At 33.1% G+C, this 18,812-nt stretch overlaps 1 protein-coding gene across 4 annotated transcripts in view; it reads left to right on the top strand.

The window, feature by feature from the left end:
- Positions 1–18,812, top strand: part of Trpm (Transient receptor potential cation channel, subfamily M) — a 245,845-nt gene that overhangs the window by 84,445 nt on the left and 142,588 nt on the right. For 3 of the 4 annotated variants that reach the window (XM_076411944.1, XM_076411943.1, XM_076411941.1), the window contains one exon: positions 15,752–15,834. In XM_076411944.1, coding sequence (XP_076268059.1) covers positions 15,752–15,834 — 83 coding nt within the window. Of the gene's footprint in view, positions 1–5,880; positions 5,959–15,751; positions 15,835–18,812 lie in introns of all 4 variants that reach the window. The other variant, XM_076411942.1, reaches the window with a different exon arrangement.

The following is an 18,812-nucleotide window of genomic DNA, read 5'->3' as shown; positions in this document are numbered from 1 at the left end:
AACATTTAAAAAATCCACAAAATGATTTTGAGTGACAGTCTAAAGATATCAACTGAACGTGCATATCATATTATTCACGAATATTTGGGTATGAGAAAGCTGTGTGCAAACTGGGCGCCGCGGGAGCTCACTGTTGGCCAAAAACAACGACGAGTTGATTCGGAACAGTGTTTGAAGATGATCAAGCGTAATAAACCCAAGCTTTTGCGTCGATATGTGACAATAAATGAAACACGTCTCCACCATTTCACTCCGAAGTCCAATCATCCCAATCATCCGAGTGGACTGCACACGATCAACCCGCTCCAAAGCTCGGGAAAACGAAACAGTCGGCAGGGTCTATATTTTGGTCTACGGCGTCTGTATTTTGGGAACAGCGACTATCACATAGCGTTATTGGACCGTTTTAAGGACGAAATCGCCGCAAAACGGCCGCATTTGAAGAAAAAGGAAGTGCTGCTTCACCAAGACAATGCACCGTATCACAAGTTAGTGAAAACGTTGACAAAAATCCATGAATTGAGCTTCGAATTGCTTCCTAATCCACCGTATTCTCCAGATCTGGCCCCCAGCGACTATTTCCTGTTCTCAGATCTCAAAAAGGCCGGGGACTTTTCAATTGATCTGTTATATATATATATATATATATATATATATATATATATATATATATATATATATATATATATATATATATATATATATATATAATAGAAGAATTAGGTTAATAGAATAGAATAAGCAAGGAACAAAACAAAAGTCCTATACAAGGGGCGTTTATTTCTTCTTTTTCCCTTTCATATTATCGTAATTGCGTTAACTTCAATGGTTCAGTCTAACAACGACCGACACAAATCCAAAATAAACAACTCCATAAGGACAGTTTCCTGCAAATGAGTGCGTATTTCCCGAATACATGAGGGCGAGATGCAAAGATAATAAGGGTGAAAATCTCCTTTCAATAAATCAGCTCTATCTGGAGCCGCAGAGCGCCTTGCGAAAGATCAAGCGAATATACCGATACGGAAGCCATATAAACAACTCGAAAAGCCTGGAAAATGTAATTGTTTTTTTTTGTTCCTCCTGAATGATGTTCTCCATCCTTTTCACCGTAATAAATTGCAGATATATTTTGAAATTGGTCCATTTTGCTGTAAAGAATTATTTATTACTGTTTTGTTATATTTTATGACATACTGAGTAGAATAACGTGTGAGGACTTTCTTCTTTATAATAAATAATAAGGTCACCTGAAATAACAATTAACTTATAGTGTATCCGAAATGTTGGACTCCAATTTATGACGTCAAAACGTTGCAATGTTACCGCGTTTAACTTTGACATTTCTAATGTAAATAAAATTATGAGACCAGAATTTTATAAAATATAATTTATTGTAACATTAACAACATTAATATTATCTAATGAATATAGTATCGAAGGATTTAAACTACCATTAATTATATAGCCACAATAGTTTGTAGGTTGGGGTTATTTTATTATATTTACATTGAACTCTCTTTAACCGGCTCCAAAAAAGGAGGAGGTTCTATGCTTGGCTGTACCTATTTTATTTTAAAATATTTTTTGTGTTACAAATCAAAAAAGTTTAGTTATTTTTTAATTTTTAGTCAGTTCCTTATTTATTTTTTGAAGTCGGGTCATTTTTTTTTTGTTAAAAATATTTCATCTTGAATCTGTGAATTAACATATTCTACTGGAGTTACTGTTCAGGATGAACGGTCAGCAAAGGCGGATTTCAGTAGCTTACTTCTTAGTCGTAAAAATTTAGAATATGGAGTTACCAAAGTTGGGAAACTGTTCCATAGAGGGATGCCATGGAAATTTGGGTAGAAATACTGCCATTTAAAATTTTACGATACTCAAACACAATTCAACAACTATAAGCTGTTCAGACGGAATAACGACTACGTCATATCCCTGCGGTCGTTTCTTTAAGATGGTGGTGTTATGTAATACGGCTCAGACTATCCAGCCATCTTTTTTTATTTTTATCGGAATGGTGATCTTTTATTTTGTGTTACCGCTCAACAAGTCGCTTCTTCTTTCCATTAAATAATATATTATGTTATAGCCTTTCACATAGTATAAATAATTATTTCGACGAATATTGAATAATATTTTGACGGCAGTATCTCATCTGACGGAACACACGTAACACCCATCATACTAAGGCCGATACTTGGTGTCCATAGATCCGATTCTAATGCTCGCCAAATTATCCATCTGGTCATTCGTATTCTATCGTATCTATTATCACAATTGAAATTACTTCTCCTACAACATTATTTTTAAAAAAACGTCGATTAATTTCTAATTATACTGTTTAGTTGATTATTATTATTACTATTATTTCCTTTTTGTTAATTTCCTTTTTCTTTTTTTGTTTTTCAGGTACGCCTGCTCGATGCGAAAAACAAACGAACGGTAGAACGCTGCCAGACCACTAGCCTACTAAGTATAGAGCTTTATCCTAACCGTACAATTAATACGAACGTCGATAGTTTTTCCGAGATTTTATCGTTTTTACGTGAAACTGTTGTAAACTATGCCGGTGATTTATACAGACGTTTAAATTGACTCGTATTTATTTTAAACAAATCGTTTTAATCTTGTTAGAATCTATAAAATAATCGATGAAAAACATAATAATTTTCCCATATTATTCCACTAATACTATTGAACTAATGATAATAATATGTTTTTCCTTCTTTTGATATTAAGTTTGATTTTTTTTAACTTACGTTTTACTATCATTAAGATTTAATTTGGTCATTAAAAGTCTAAAAAATCTAAATTACTAGAAACTGTTAAATCAAAGCCTTTCTTATGTTCTTTACTGTTTTTTATATCATATTTTTAATTATTAATATATCTATTAGATGTGATACTTAATTGTAAAGGATATTTAATAGGATTGAGATTATTAATGCTTATTAACATTTTGGTATATGCAGTCTATGACCTGTTATTAAGAGCTTGCATGTATTCCGATCATTTCACTTTAAAAGGGCATTTATTGAGAAAGATTAGTACAATATATATTGATCCAAATATTTTCCATTATATTCTGTATTTTTTCTCACGCTTTTAGTGACATGACGATGCCGTGTTGAATAGCGATGGTGGCTTAGCATCAATGCAACCATTAAGCTATATTCGCACTTTTTCTGTTCTGTATGGATCTAAACAAATGGTAATCACAAGGCGCTTTGTCTGATGGGTACTCTAGATGCTGCAAAACTTCCCATTCGAACTACAGTATATCATTCCCAACTCTTATAGCATATAGCCAAGCAAAAGTATGATTTTTTGCAGAAATATGTTCAATTTGTTTAACTAACGACGATAAATACCTATAAGTGCAGTAACAGTTTCATTCGGTTTTAGCAGCATGTAATACACCGCACCTTGCTGATCCGAACATAAGCCCAGGAAAACTTTATGACCATGAATATACCGTTTCGGTGTAAATATAAATGGTTCTCCTAGGTCTCACTTTCTGCACTGGTGGTTGAAGTAGTTGGTCATAGTAGATTCATTTTTCATTGCCAAGCACACAGTGTACCACAGAAAACGATTATTTTTTGCCTGACATGCATTGAAACCGAGATGTTGAAACAATTCGAAACAATGTTATCAGTCAATTCATTTGAATCTTGTTCATTGCATATAAATATTTCTATTCTCTAACAGTTAATTCATTACCCGCTAAGCTGATTGAAAGCCCTTTTAACAGTTTGAACTGGATTTTTTTTCCTTTGACTTTGTCTTTTGTCTTTTTTCTAGCGTGTACTAGTAGATCTATATGTCATCAACCGTGAGAAATTGCCATAAAACTTCGTTTGTGCATAAACATTTGATCGACCTTCAATAAAAGCCATACCACCATGCGCAGAGTTTTCCATAAAATCCATAATTATTTGCGTAAAATGTTTCGCAATCTTTCTTCCGATATCCCTACAGCATCAGCTGCCTCATTCACGTTCATTCACCTATTATCCAACACGGTATCAGGCACATTTTCGTTGGTTTCCAGTTTTTGGATCATCTTCACGTGAGTCATCTTAAACGGACGCTTGAGCACGTTTAAATTCCATTGTTCACTTTTTAATGTTTAAAATGGAAGGACCATAATCTTCGTAATGTTTTATCAACTTCGAATTCATTTCCTCATATATTATTTATTTTATTATCAAGAAGTAATCCTTTATTGGATATTCTTTAGTTTCTTAATAATGTTCATTAACACACACTTTTTTTGTTTCCTAATGAAAGGAGAATCTAAAAATTATCTTGAAGTAATCTTTTATATGATGCTGGAAATCAGAGTTGGATACTTTCTGTAGCTATATATATCTAAGCTATAGTTCTATATTTAAGTAATTTAGTTGCGAATCAGTAAGTTTAATAAATTATACCACACAAGTCTTCAAAAAAAAGAGCTGTTCATCTCCGCTAAAAGGAGCTGTTACATTCTAAGAGCTGTTGGGGTTTTGTGGCGTAAAATGGCTTCCTTTTTGTTATTGGATAACACGTTTCTTGACAATTTTGGGTAACTATGTTAGCGAATAAAGTTTCTTATCTTTGTTCTTAATAACGTTCACTAGCACACATTAAAACCTTTAGTTATTTTTCTTTTTCTCAATGGGGATCCTCTTTGAACAGCTTGTGAGACAAGACTGAAAGGTCTCTCTGATGGGTCTAACAGTAGACTGATAATGTTGATACGGCCCATTTTACAAATCGTTTACCTTGCTTTGCATTCACATTTGTCAAATTTTCCAAAAAGTAGTCGATGGGCAAATGAGGAAAATGTACTTTTAGGCTCTTTAGGCAACCTAAAGCTTGAACTGCTTTTAGAATTATTTGACGTCTTGTTTATAGTTAGGGTCTTTATGAGTGCGTAACATTTTCTCCATGATCTTCTTAAAATCAATCTAGCTTTCATTTTGAGGATCCGCCATGATCGTCATGTATTGTAGGTCAGTTATAACCTCTATAATGTCTGGTTTAACGAAAACACCTTCCTTCACATTTGATTGTGATATGTCAAACAATATCCATCTTTAGGTAGTAAAAGTACCTTATACGGAAGTACCAATGTTCCTTGGAGGATGTTCCTTTAACCATATGTATGCTCCTTCTGTGGCCAACTTGTCTTGGTTCACTGATTTGCTCGGTTTCCGCTATCTCATCGACATAAAAAGACACAAAAATCATCATAAATTTAGTTCATCCAGCTTCTTTTCTAAAAAATTGAAATCACCTTCCAAACATCTTCAAATTTTAATCTGCGAAGAATCAATTCGAAGTTCTTGTAGGTTTCTTTGAGGTGTATAAAATAACTGTAGGAATGGAAGTATAAGAACCACCATTATGAAGCAGAACTGTTTTAATTCTTTAAAGCTTTTGAGGGACCTGTTTAGAAAAATGCTGACGGAATTTTTTTTACTGCTTACCTAGGTTATTACAGATTAATATCTCCTAATGGTTTGATCGTTTGTAAACAGTGACCAGAACCAAAGTTCGGGGCCTACTTCTGTTCTGATTTGAACAGTTTATTAAATCCTTTAAAACTAAGTATCATACCTAATTCTTATATCAAATTGATTTTTTTCCACTCTTTTAATAATTAATTAATTTTATCCTGTATTTATAATTTCCTAGCACCTAATAAACATGTTTTAATTAATATCGAACTAATAATAATCAAAACGCAATGGAGGTGTACTGTTTTGCTATGTCTTACTATATGATGTCATGATATGTAAAGATATCATCATCATCATCATCATCATCATTCGTTTGTCCCGTTTTAACCAATGTGATTTTGTCCAATATTACACGTTTTTTCAGCACCAACATGGCTTGTTCGACTCGCTGGTCAAGTCGTTGACGACATTCTTGTGGCCTGTTGCAAACGATTTCACAGCTGTAAGTTTTTCACTACCCGTTTTACGTCGTAGATGGTGCTGGAGTTTACAACTAACCCCCCTGTGATCTAGTCGTTGTCCTACTAACTCAGAAGCTTTGTGTAACTTGAACTTTTGTGTGCTTTTTATGTATTATGATCAGTTGGTGTGATCAAAAGAAAATTACGAGTACAAACTTATTATAGAACAAGGTGATGGATATATACAAGGTGGTAAAAAAAGAATGAATCAATATGTTATCACACTTGTACGAATAAATTTGAATTCAAAGTTGATCTTGTCATACAAGAAAATAACGGCGAAATGTATAGTATTTACTGGTAAGTAATCAAGAAAATGTTATGCCCTAACCCTCAAAAGATGCGTGTATTGACATCTGTCGGATCATTAGTTTGTGAATTATAACATTTTGAGTGAACCAACTTTTGTTATTGTGAAAAAGTAGATAAAAAGGAAATTTGCGTGTTAATAAAATACTGCTTTTCGAAAGGAAAAATACAGCTGAAGCAAAAACTTGGCTTGCTACCGAGTTTCCGGACACTACCCCAGAAAAATCAACCATATAGACACCGAACGCGGTGAACGCAGTGGACTTCCAAAAGAGGCTGTTACCGACGAAAACATTAATAACATCCTCAAAATGATTTTGAATGACCCTAAATTTAAATTGAATGAAATAGCAGACACACTAAAGATATCAATTGAACGTGTACATCATATCATTCACGAATATTTGGGTATGAGAAAGCTCTGTGCAAAGTGGATGCCGTGCGAGCTCACTTTTGACCAAAAACTATGACGAGTTGATGATTCGGAGCAGTGTTTGAAGATGATCAAGCGTAATAAACCCGAGTTTTTGCATCTATATATGACAATGGATGAAACACGGCTCCATCATTTCATTCCGAAGTTCAATCGACAGTCATCCGAGTAGACTGCACACGATGAACCCGCTCCAAATCGTGGGAAAACGCAACAGAGGTTATGGCGTCTGTATTTTGGCATGCACATGGAATAATTTTCATTGACTATTATCGTTATTGAGTCGTTTGAAGGACGAAATAGCCGAGAAGCGGCCTTATTTGAAGAAACAGAAAGTGCTGCTTCACCAAGACAATGCACCGTATCACAAGTCAGTTAAAACGATGGCAAAAATCCATGAATTGGGCTTCGAATTGCTTTCTCCTCCATAGTACTCTCCAGATCTGGCCCGCAGCGACTATTTCCTGTTCTCGAATCTCAAAAAAATGGTCACGGAGAAGACTTTTTCGTCCAATGAAGAGGTTGTCGCCGAAACTGAGTCCTATTTTGAAGCAAAGGACAAATCGTATTACAAAAATGGTATCGAAAAGTTGCAGGGTCGCTATAATAAGTGTATCACCCTTGAAGGGAATTATGTTGAATAAAAAAAACTAATTTTGCCAAAAAAATGTGTTTTACTATGGTAGGCGGAGGACTGGATATTGATTCCAGTGTTTTTTTCAGCAACTCAAAACATATTAGTAACTCTATAGACGAAAATTACACAAAGAATACAACGATTTAATAAAAGTAATAAAAAATCACAATGTCAACATCAAAATTGCTTCAAAACAGAGCTTTACGGCACCCTTGCACAGCCCAACACCGACTTCTTTTTCATTGTATTTAATTTCTCCAAAGAAAAAATGGTATACGGTAATATATTTTTGTGTCATCTAAAGAATACGTATCGTAAAAAATTGTAAACACTTTTCCAGTAGCGCTATAAATCTCCTGGCGTATGAACGAAGTGGGTATAGAGGGGGGACGATTTTACATTATAATGTAGTTTTATTTTACAGCTAGCGTTGGCGTATAGATGTTCAGGGTCCCCAGGGGACCCGAGGAGTCTACCATTCTAACCTGGCAAAATATATTGGACAGTAAAATGCGTTAAATCATATAAAAATGCGTTTTCTGCTACTAGTCTTGAATAATAATGTCGAATTTATTATACTTTTAACGTAGTTGGTGTGTCGAGTTGGAATATAAACAATGTATGCTTTTAACTGGTGGAAATACAGTGAATGTATTATAAGTGTATCAAATTAAACCATCCTTGCCGCATGGCTTATTTTGTCTATATCTATTTGGTATATTATTTTATTTTATATATAGATTTTTTCAGAAAATATGTAACAGGTCAATGGAAAAGTCCCCGGCCTACCACAGTAAAGCACATTTTTTTGGCAAAATTAGTTTTTTATTATTATTATTCCCTTCAAGGATGATACACTGATTATAGCGACCTCACAATTTGTCGATACCTTTTTTATCTTTTGCTTCAAAATAAGCCTCAGTTTTGGCGAACATTCTTTTGAGATCTGAGAACAGGAAATAGTCGCTGGAGGCCAGATCTTTAGAATACGGTAGATGAGGAAGCAATTCTAAGCCTAATTAATGGATTTTTGCCATTGTTTTCACTGACTTGTGACACGGTGCTTGTACTTGGTGAAGCAGCACTTTCTTTTTCTTAAAATGCGGCCGTTTTTTAGCGATTTCGTCCTTCAAACGGTCCAATCACGTTATGTAATAGTCGCTGTTGATGGTCCTTCCTTTTTCAAGGTAGTCAATGAAAATTATTCCATGCGCATTCCAAAATACAGACGCCGTAACCTTGATAGCCGACTGTTGCCTTTTCCCACGTTTTGGAGCTGGTTCATCGTGTGCAGTCCGCTCGAATGATTGTCTATTGCACTTCAGAGTGAAATGATGGAGCCATGTTTCATCCATTGTCACATATCGACGCAAAAACTCGGGTTTATTACGCTTCATCATCTTCAGACACTGCTCTGAATCATCAACTCGTCGTCGTTTTTTGTCAAAAGTGAGCTCGCGCGGCACCCACTTTGCGCAGAGCTTTCTCATACCCAAATATTCATGAATGTTATGATGTACATGTTCAGTTAATATCTTTAGAGTGTCTGCTATTTCATTCAATTTCAATTTACGGTCATTCAAAATCATTTTGTGGATTTTAAAAATATTTTCTTCTGTAACAACCTCTTTTGGGCGTCCACTGCGTTCACCGTCTTCGGTGCTCATTTCACCACGTCTAAACTTGGCATACAAATCCTTGATGGTTGATTTTCCTGGCGCAGTGTCCGGAAACCCGGTATCAAGCGAAATTTTTGCTTCAACTGTATATTTTCCTTTCAAATAGCAATATTTTATCAACACGCGAAATTCCTTTTTATCCATTTTTTTTCACAATAACCAAAGTTGCTCAAAATGCTATAATTCACAAACTAATGATCCGACAGCTGTCAAATTTAAACACGCATCTTTTGAGGGTTAGGTCTAACTAAATAACATATGGATATAATTCTAGTAGCGCCATCTATGTGTCGGACCGGGGACTTTTCAATTAACTTGTTATTATATATTCACTTCGAAATGGCATTTATTGGGAAAAATAGGTAAAAAATATACGCTGGATACGGCAAAACTTTCCTTTTCAACATTAATAGGGTATCTTTTAAAACCCTTGCAACATGTGGTAGAGGGCTATCATACAAGAAGATGATCTTGCGTCTGTTACTCGCTATTATTGGTATATTTTGCACGTAGTACGTAACTCAATTTGTTCAACTGACGTCGGTAAACTTCTGTAGTAACAATTTTATTTGGTGTCAGAATCTGGAAATCTACTTGTTGATCCCATCATATAGATAACAAAATTTTATGAATTATTTCAATCGCTTTCATTATTCATATGGATGATTATCCTTGACTAACTTATGACCTTTTGCATTTTGGGTTGTCGTACTAGATCCACTTTTCATAACCAATCACAATACGCCACTCCATCACTTTTTGGAATGCTTGGAATTTTTTTTTGCAATGAATCCGCAATCAGTCAAGTTGTGTGCCAACCATTTTCCCTCCTTTGCGATGGAATAGATCGCATGTAAATGCTTGAAAGTAGTTTATTAATCAACTGCTAAGCTGTTTCTTTGAGAATATCAGCTGGTTTTTTGTCTAGTAAATCTTACAATTTATTGTCTTCCACCTGGTCTGGTATTGCAGGCCTTTTATATCAAAATAACTACTTTTAAATAATTGAACTCAATACTAACAATGACGCAGCAACATTGCCATAAGTTTATCATGTAAATACCCAATAAGTACCCAAGTTAGGCCATTTTCCTTCCGAAAATCAAAACGGTATTCTGAATTGTGCGAGCAACATGAAGACGAGCGATTTCTGATCGATGTACTACCCAAAAAAAACACGAATTTACCACATTGCATAAAGAACAAAGAACTATTTATAAACTAAATTTTCCGATATTAAACAAAGTCAAAGAAGATAACTTTCTTGACCACACAAAGATGCCATCAACAGACAACATCATTTTAAGATAATATGTGTTAAGATAATAATAAATTTTATTTCAAAATATGTATACAGATGAAGAAGCAACTTAAATATTTTGAAACATACTAGTTAGTTTATTATTAGAGTACTTTCCTCACTTTTATCTTCTTTTTGCTTAATTTTAACCCCCAGTTTTGGTTTTCAGTGTCAATTTCATTAAGTATACTTCATAGTGCTTAGAGTCCTGTTGATAACACTATGTATAGTTCTTAGAAAGTTGTCATAATACTGAAATATATGCTTCTAAGCCCGATTTTCAAGAATTGTTCAATCAGTATTTCAATATCGTGTTTCACTGAATCAAAGGCTTTGTTATAATTGATGAAGCAGGCAGATACGTTTTACTGATAATCATTGCAGCGTTTAGGCAAAATATTGCTTCTCTCGTGCCTAAATCTTTGCAAAAACTGACATTGCGAAGACTGCCCTATCGGGCGGAAAGATGATAGCCACCGTTTTCTGGAATTCACAACGTTTGATCTACATCAACTACCTCAAGAAGTGCTCTCCCACCATGACGAGCCGACTCGCATCTCCGCACTCACCACGACCTAATTGGTCGAGTTAAGCTACGAACTGCTGCCCCATCCACCGTATTCTCCAGATTTAGCCCCGTGCGATTTATTTTTGTTTTCGATCAGGAAAAAGTCGAGGTCATCACCGCCACGGAGGCCCACTTTGCACACCTCGAGAAAAACACATTTTTCAGAAGGGCTAAAAAAGTTGTGGCATTGCTGGGTCCAGTACATCGAGCTAAAAAGAGACTATGTTGAGAACTAATCCTTATCAGACCCTCTTCTCCAAATAGTAATCGGCTTAACTGTCAGGTGTTTGCTCGGCTATAACAATGTTGTCAATGCTGAATCTGAACTGCTGTGATATTTAACTTGCAGAACTGAAGAAAAGATTTTTTTCGAAGCCTATCGTATAGATAATTCGTAAATATCAATACCTTAATATGTTATATTGCCCAAGAAGGAATAAAACTTTGTATAGAAGCTTAATCAATTTGCATGTAATCATTTCCTTGTCACAATACTTACTTTAACATATATTCAACAATGTTCTTTCAACGTAAATTATAATATAATATTAAACCTCTAAATTAAACTCAGTTAGAAACATACTTGTTGTCTGTTGTGTATAAACAAGAATATTGATATTTCTTTTACACATATATTACACCTCTATGGCTAGTAATCAATAATGACGATATAATTTCAAGATGTCCTTGTTGAAAGAAAGTTCCAGTACAAGAAGAGAGAATCTACAAGTACATGTTGATTATTGAAGAATATCACTATATATTTCTTAAGTCAGTAGTTAACACGTTTGATCAGACGTAGCAAAGTTGAATGTATATAATAAATAATACAGTAGTTAACGTTACTTTTGTAAAATGCTTAGATTATTTACTGTAGCTGTTAGAATATAAAAAAGGTGTTAAATATATAGCTTATATTTTTATAGCTTAGATTAGAAACAATTAGTGGAAAAATAAAACCGTCCTAACCGACATTAATTATTTGACAAACGTTTACAATTTTAAAGCTTTTAAAATTTAAATAATTATTTAGTTTTCACCAATAATATTTGAGACAACACCTTACTTATTACAATATTCAAGACCAACAAATATGTTGGAATATTTAGTGTGACTATATTTAGCAACCTGTGAACATTGGTCTTTGGCTTTTTATTAAAAAAAATATGATGCGTTCACTTACGAGCAATTAAAAAGAGTAATTAAATGACAGTCAAAAGAACGCTTTAACTAAAAAACTTTCTGAGCGATAACCATATTTTCAGATATTAACGCTCTTGCTTTGCCGAAAGCCCTTTTGTCGATATAATTGGATTGGTGATGTCCACTGGGTGAAACTTTTTTTAATACTCTTTCAGAGTCCTAATTGGCTGTAATTGGATTTAGGAATGTCTCCTTTTGAATGATACAAGTGCCGTTTCCATTTCGGCAACTCCGTTATATTAGGAAGGAGGCCTGTACAAGACTAAGTTGTCAAAGAGTTTTAATTCCTACACATAAAGAATAAAATACATTTTCGCACTGTTAAGTGCTTGCATGTATTTTGATCAACGATATCTGTTGTTAAAAATGCGAAGTGTAAATGTAAAAATGTTTTAAAATCGATATTCTTGACATTTCTATAGATAAAATAATAGTTTTTCAATCAGCATTATTGAGTTATTCAATGTATACAAATTCAAAATCAAATATCATGAAGTACCCAAAATTCCCCTACAGACTCTTTATATACTTATGGTGATGCAGCACCGTCATATACTAACTCTTGGTTTTGGTTTGACTATTTGAAAAGTAGTCATTTTAATATCAATTGCTAGAATCATCTCCAAACATCATCTTTTGTCATATTTCTGCCAACATGGCGAGGTTGTGTTGGTAGAACCTGATGTCATGGTAATGAATCTTTACGTGTTCTGATGTGTTTGTATCCAATGATAGTTAAAATTCGTTCTTCTCGAATGTTATATAATGGAACTGGTTCAACACTGTTTACTTAAACCTCGTATTCCTTCAGCAGTCAAACAGAAAAAGTAATTAATGGTAAAAATGCAATTTTGTATTACCCATTTTTTGTAAGTATCATTTATAATAAATTTACTATTAATGGAATAATAGCGAATGTAGATAAAGCGCAAGTCGTGCAATACAAATGTCAAAATTATCGAATTTGATAGTGGGAATAGCGGTAAACCAGACAACACTGAAATTACGTTCAACAGGTCATATTTGATAGATAATAATTACTATTTCCAAACATTCATATGCGATGGGACGGATCCGAAATGAGTAAAAATGTCAAATGGCAAACGAATTAACAGAAAACGTAATTTAGAACTGTTTTTTACAGCATAGTTTCTGTGATTTGCAGGCAAAAAATGAGAGTTTTCTGTAAAGAATTGTGACTGTTGGTGAATACTGGATATACTACGACATTACCAAGTGAAAAACATCATGAGTCGATCCAGGGAATCCATCCATATCGATGACTTATTGATGACTATAATGTATTGCTCTACATGTGGTCGAATCAGTAAGGCTGAAACCGAATACAGCTGTCACGGTAAATATCTAACGATGGCAATTGAACAAATTAAGCCACATATTATAGTAAAAAAATTAGTAACAGCGCGTAACAGACACAAAGTCGCCCTCTTTCATGACAGCGCTGGGTCCCTCATTGCAAGAGTTTGAGCGAACTGAAACTATCGCCGTACCCAGAGTACCTCACCAGATATAGACTTCTGACTACCACTTGTTCAGATCGATACAGCATAGCTTGGCTGGTATATGGTTTCAAAATACTGAAGAACTGCGAAAATGGATATCTTTAGTGTCTGCTATTTCATTCAATTTCCATTTACGGCCATTCAAAATCATTTTGTGGATTTTTTTAATGTTTAACAACCTCTTTTGGGTGTCCACTACGTTCACCGTCTTCGGTGCTCATTTCACCACGTCTGAACTTCACATACCAATCCTTGATGGTTGATTTTCGTGGAGCAGTGCCCGGAAACTCGGCATCAAGGCAAATTTTTGCTTCAACTGTATTGTACCAACGAGGGTTTATCTGGACAGGACTTATGGTTTAACGTGGGCTCCGAACCACTGCCCTCAGCATTAAGTCTACCGACTGGCCAGTGACCAATTTACATAGCATCCCAGAAGACATGATCTTGTTACTGATGGTAACTGGGATGGTTATTCCTTGTCGGATTTTCCACCATTGTCTATAAAAACATTTACAATTATAATCGTAAACATAAAGTGCCAGTACATACAGTATCCATATCCCAGCACGATTCGAACCCCTAACTATCGCAACAATAGGAGGACCGCCCTGTCGCCGTAACCACTGCGCCAATCAGTCAGCTGAAGCTAATAAATTAAATAATTGATTCACTAATAATTAAATTACAAGCTTTTGTATAAATACCAGTGAACTAGGGTAGTTTCCTAAACTTCAGCCCATCTTTGGTGACTTTACATCTTCACAATTCTTGTGCTAGGCATCCACAGATTATAAGTGTTTTTCAAAGCTTGAGTGTTTCCAAATTGGAGTAGTTTTTTGGCTAGGGGCCTTTGAACACTTTTAATCTACCTAAACTGCGATAATTTTCCACAAACTCTACTAAACTATGTTGAAGAATTATTTTAATAACTGCGAAAGATTTCTAGTCCAAGTTTGTTCCAATAAATTGAATTAATTATAAATAAACGAAACAAAAACTTTTAATTTGCTTTCAAACTATTTTATATCAACGGAAAGAAGGATCAACTGTACATAAAATACGGTCGATTCAAACCTATTTTAATACAAATGCAGCACCTATTTCTAAATATTTAACAGCCAAAACCACTGATTTTCGAACCATCGGGTTCGAATGGGCCACGCTATATAACATATAACGACTAAGCATTACTAATTGCATTAATGATATGGATTAAAGTAAGTTGTACTTGAAAATTAAATAAAAAATAATTGCAAAATTTATTAACTATATTTACTTTGCTTTTATTACTTGGCTTACATCGTTTACTTATTTTATTGAATTTCGCTGATAACTTACATTGTCTGTTCCTGTTTTATTATTTTTATTATTAATTTGCTTTACTTTCTGATGCTCTCTTAACACATACACACTCAAATTTACAATGCATGTTTTAACTTTGTTTCATGTTTTTGCATGTTATTTTTATTTCAACATTTCAATATATCAGTAATTACCCCCTTTATTAAGTGTTTTGTTCAGTATATGGTAATTTTTGTTCTATTTTGCTTTATTATTTGAGAATTATTATATAATTTTCTCATCAATCATATATAATTAATATATATAATTAATCATTGTTTCCTGATTCCTATTTTTTCTCATACGGGCTGTACCTTTACCTGGCCTACCCATTGCAATATTAAATAAAATGACTGCGTAATTTATTAAGTAAATATCTAACACTAAAAACACAAAAATAAATTACTTTTAACATAAAAATTAAACCGACTTCGTTTCATATTTTTGCATGTCATTTTTATTTCAACATTTCAATATATCACTAATTACCCCCTTTATTAAGTGTTTTGTTCAGTATATGGTAATTTTTGTTCTATTTTGCTTTATTTTTTGAGAATTAATATATAATTTTCTACTTTTTATGTTGATTTCATTTATTGCCTGATTGATTTTAATTTTTGGGTCTTTATTTGTAATTATTAACTGTATATAAATATATAAACTATTAGTTTATTGCTCAAATGTCAGGTTGTGTATTATTATAATGTATATAATTGTTAAATACTTAGAATTGTGATTTGTCGTGATTAACTTATAAATTATCGATCATCTTTCACAGGCACCAGCACGAAGTTGGATTGAGGCTACCTTCCACAAGAGAGAATGTTCAAGATATAAACCAACAGCAAAAGATGAATCAAAGTAAGTTTTCTATATTACTTCTTATATATATTCTGTATTATTATTATTATTATTGTTATTATTATTATTATTATTGTACTAGCCATTACCAATTACAACATATCATGAATTAATTATTAATTAATTAATTAATAATTAATTAAACCCATATATTTAACAAAACAAAACGACATAAAAACAGATTTATACGTATTAATAAAGCGTTTTACAAATTATACCGTTATAAAACAGGTCGTTCATTGAAATTGAGGAAGTGTATAAAGCAAGTTTGAAGCCGATTGCCATACTGAATGGGACAAAGAGTTTTTGTTTATTGTCGTTGTAATTGCTGATATATCGCTGAATATTAACTCTGTATGGGAGTAATTAATTACAATTTAATTTTAAAAGGAACAACGTGATTTACAGGTGGCAAAAAACATCACATAGGCGTATTTTGAATATAGGTTTTAATAATTTATTATGTAACGAGTGTTCTACTATAAAAATATCATTAAAGGCATTACACATTTTAATAGGGTATATTTACAGATACTAGTGAGTGTCCAGTGATAATATTTTTTTACAAATCATTTAAATATTAACATGTTTAACAACACAACTAAATTACTAACATATCAATTATTATAAATGCGTATTGCATTTTGATTATTACACCTTCGCTAATTACAATTTACAACTACCGTAACTAAACAACTAAAGTTACTTACAGTAACCAACACAATTTTTGTATTTTAATATAAGTAATTTTCTTTTCTTTTTAATATGTTCTTTTCAACGAAGTTTTGCATTTGCAAGATTCATTCCAAGGTACTTAGCTTGGTTGCTGTATAGTATGATAGGGTTATTCACTTTTATTGGTATATTAACAGTTTGTTTATATGTAAATTTAATATTCTTTGGAATAATCGAATCCTTTGATTTTATTTCCTTTGATATTACTTCAAGCAGGTTGACAGGATCACTGTTGAATCCTGTGAGCTTGGGTGAAAATTTTCTTCAACTTATTCTATATAGATATATTGTTCAGCAATATTTTTCGAAAAGATTCATGCGCGAAAAAGAGCACTTCCGAGGTGGTACTATTGGAACTAAATCAGGATCTGTTGTGGGGAGGGAGGGGAAATCGATAGAAACGCTGAAATTTCAAAGGCACGTACAAAGTATTCACATATTTTTTATCTAAAATAACCAGATATTTGGGTATAATGTTATTGCTCCGTTGATGCGACAGAAAATCGGAAGTCGTTCAGTGCAAAAGCCATTCAGTTTGTTTTTTAAGCACTAACTGTAGCATATAAGGCCTCGGAAAAGTATTGTAGACAACTGCTTCTATGGTGTAGTACTTAAAGCGTTTAGCTCCCAAACGGAGGTTGCGGGTTCGATTCCCGGCGAGTACAATAATTTTTTGTTGTTGTTTAGTTAAAACATTTGCCAAATCACCTAGGCTAGGTAGCAGACCTCGGAGCCTGATTCCTATTTTTTTTTCATATGGGCTGCACCTGTACTTCGCCTGCTATTGTAATATTAAATAAAATAACTGCGTAATTTATTTAATAAATATCTAACACTAAAAATAGAAAAAAAAATTACTTTTAACAAAAAAATTCAACCGACTTCAAAAAATAAATAAGGAGCTCACTAAAAATTAATAAACAATCAAACTCAATAATCCAATCTACATAAAAAGAAAACATTTTAATATAAACTATGTACATAATAATCGTTGTAATAACTATATAAAAGTAAACAAAAACCTTATATAGCCTATCACATATTTTTATATTCCACTATATACACGCAATTTAGCTTAATACCTCCCTAAACCTGTTTGTCTATTTACAATATTATTTTAACAACTACCAACTGATGACTTTGAAGTCAGTGTCGAGCAACAAACTATACAAAAAAGAATAATATAATTTTGTGAATATACACAAAATTAAATTACCAACAAAACAAATCTAAACTAATATAACTGTTTGGGTTCGGCACCGACTATAAAGTGGTCGGTTAGTTGATTATCTTGTAATTTTTAGAGAGCTCCTTATTTATTTTTTGAAGTCGGTTCAATTTTTTTGTTAAAAACTGTTTATTATGTTATATTTTTGTCACAACTTACCTTTGTTCTTCCATATTCTCAACAATACTTCATTCTATGTATTATTATATAATCTATATTATATTTATTCATTATATAATCAAAAGTAACACAAAAGGATTGACTGGATGGCTGGTTGCCTGCCTATGTGTGATTTTCATTGATACTGTTTTCAGTCGATAGTTCCCAACGGTAAAAATAATGAATAAAATGTTTCAAAGAGAATATTTAAAATTGGACGGGATTTCTGATATATTCAGTACTTGACTTGATTTATCTATAATGAAGTTATTCTTTTAAATGTTACGGTATATGGAAATAAAAGAATGAATTATTAAGTTATGAGGAAGACGATAACGTCACTGAGAGAAACTACCACCAATATATTAAAATTTTCCAAACATTTTCTAAAAATTCTTTGTTGCTTGAACAGCATTTTGTTGGAACGACCTCATGAGGAGTAGACATAAAATATGTTTATGAAACACCAAAAACCGAATGCCGGTTTCATTGCTGTTAGAAATTATGAACGTTGCGCCAGAAACTGTGCGAAATATAATAAACAGTCCTTGTTAAGATTCGAAAGATTCTTTAGCATAAATAGAATGATTAAATGTAAACGTTTATACTTTCCAAAAGATTACCTGGATATGATTAGTTTCTGGGAACATATATGAATATATTAAAAACAAATAACACCCTAAGAAAACATTGTGTATTTGGAAAGCCCCAGGCGGTACTAATTCTGGACTTAATGTCTACATATTTAATTAGTATTCCCCTCAGTATATATTTTCTCTACATATACACTGTTCCAGACATCATTTCCGTTATCAAAAACAACCTTGGAAGCCTTTGCGTGCTTCCTTGTGACTCA

The sequence above is a fragment of the Rhynchophorus ferrugineus genome, unplaced genomic scaffold (genome assembly GCF_030347505.1).
Source record: "Rhynchophorus ferrugineus isolate W39M unplaced genomic scaffold, kcgeb_rfMv2 rfM8, whole genome shotgun sequence".
NCBI classification, from domain to species: Eukaryota; Metazoa; Arthropoda; class Insecta; order Coleoptera; family Curculionidae; genus Rhynchophorus; species Rhynchophorus ferrugineus.
This window is presented reverse-complemented; position numbering and strand designations above follow the sequence as displayed.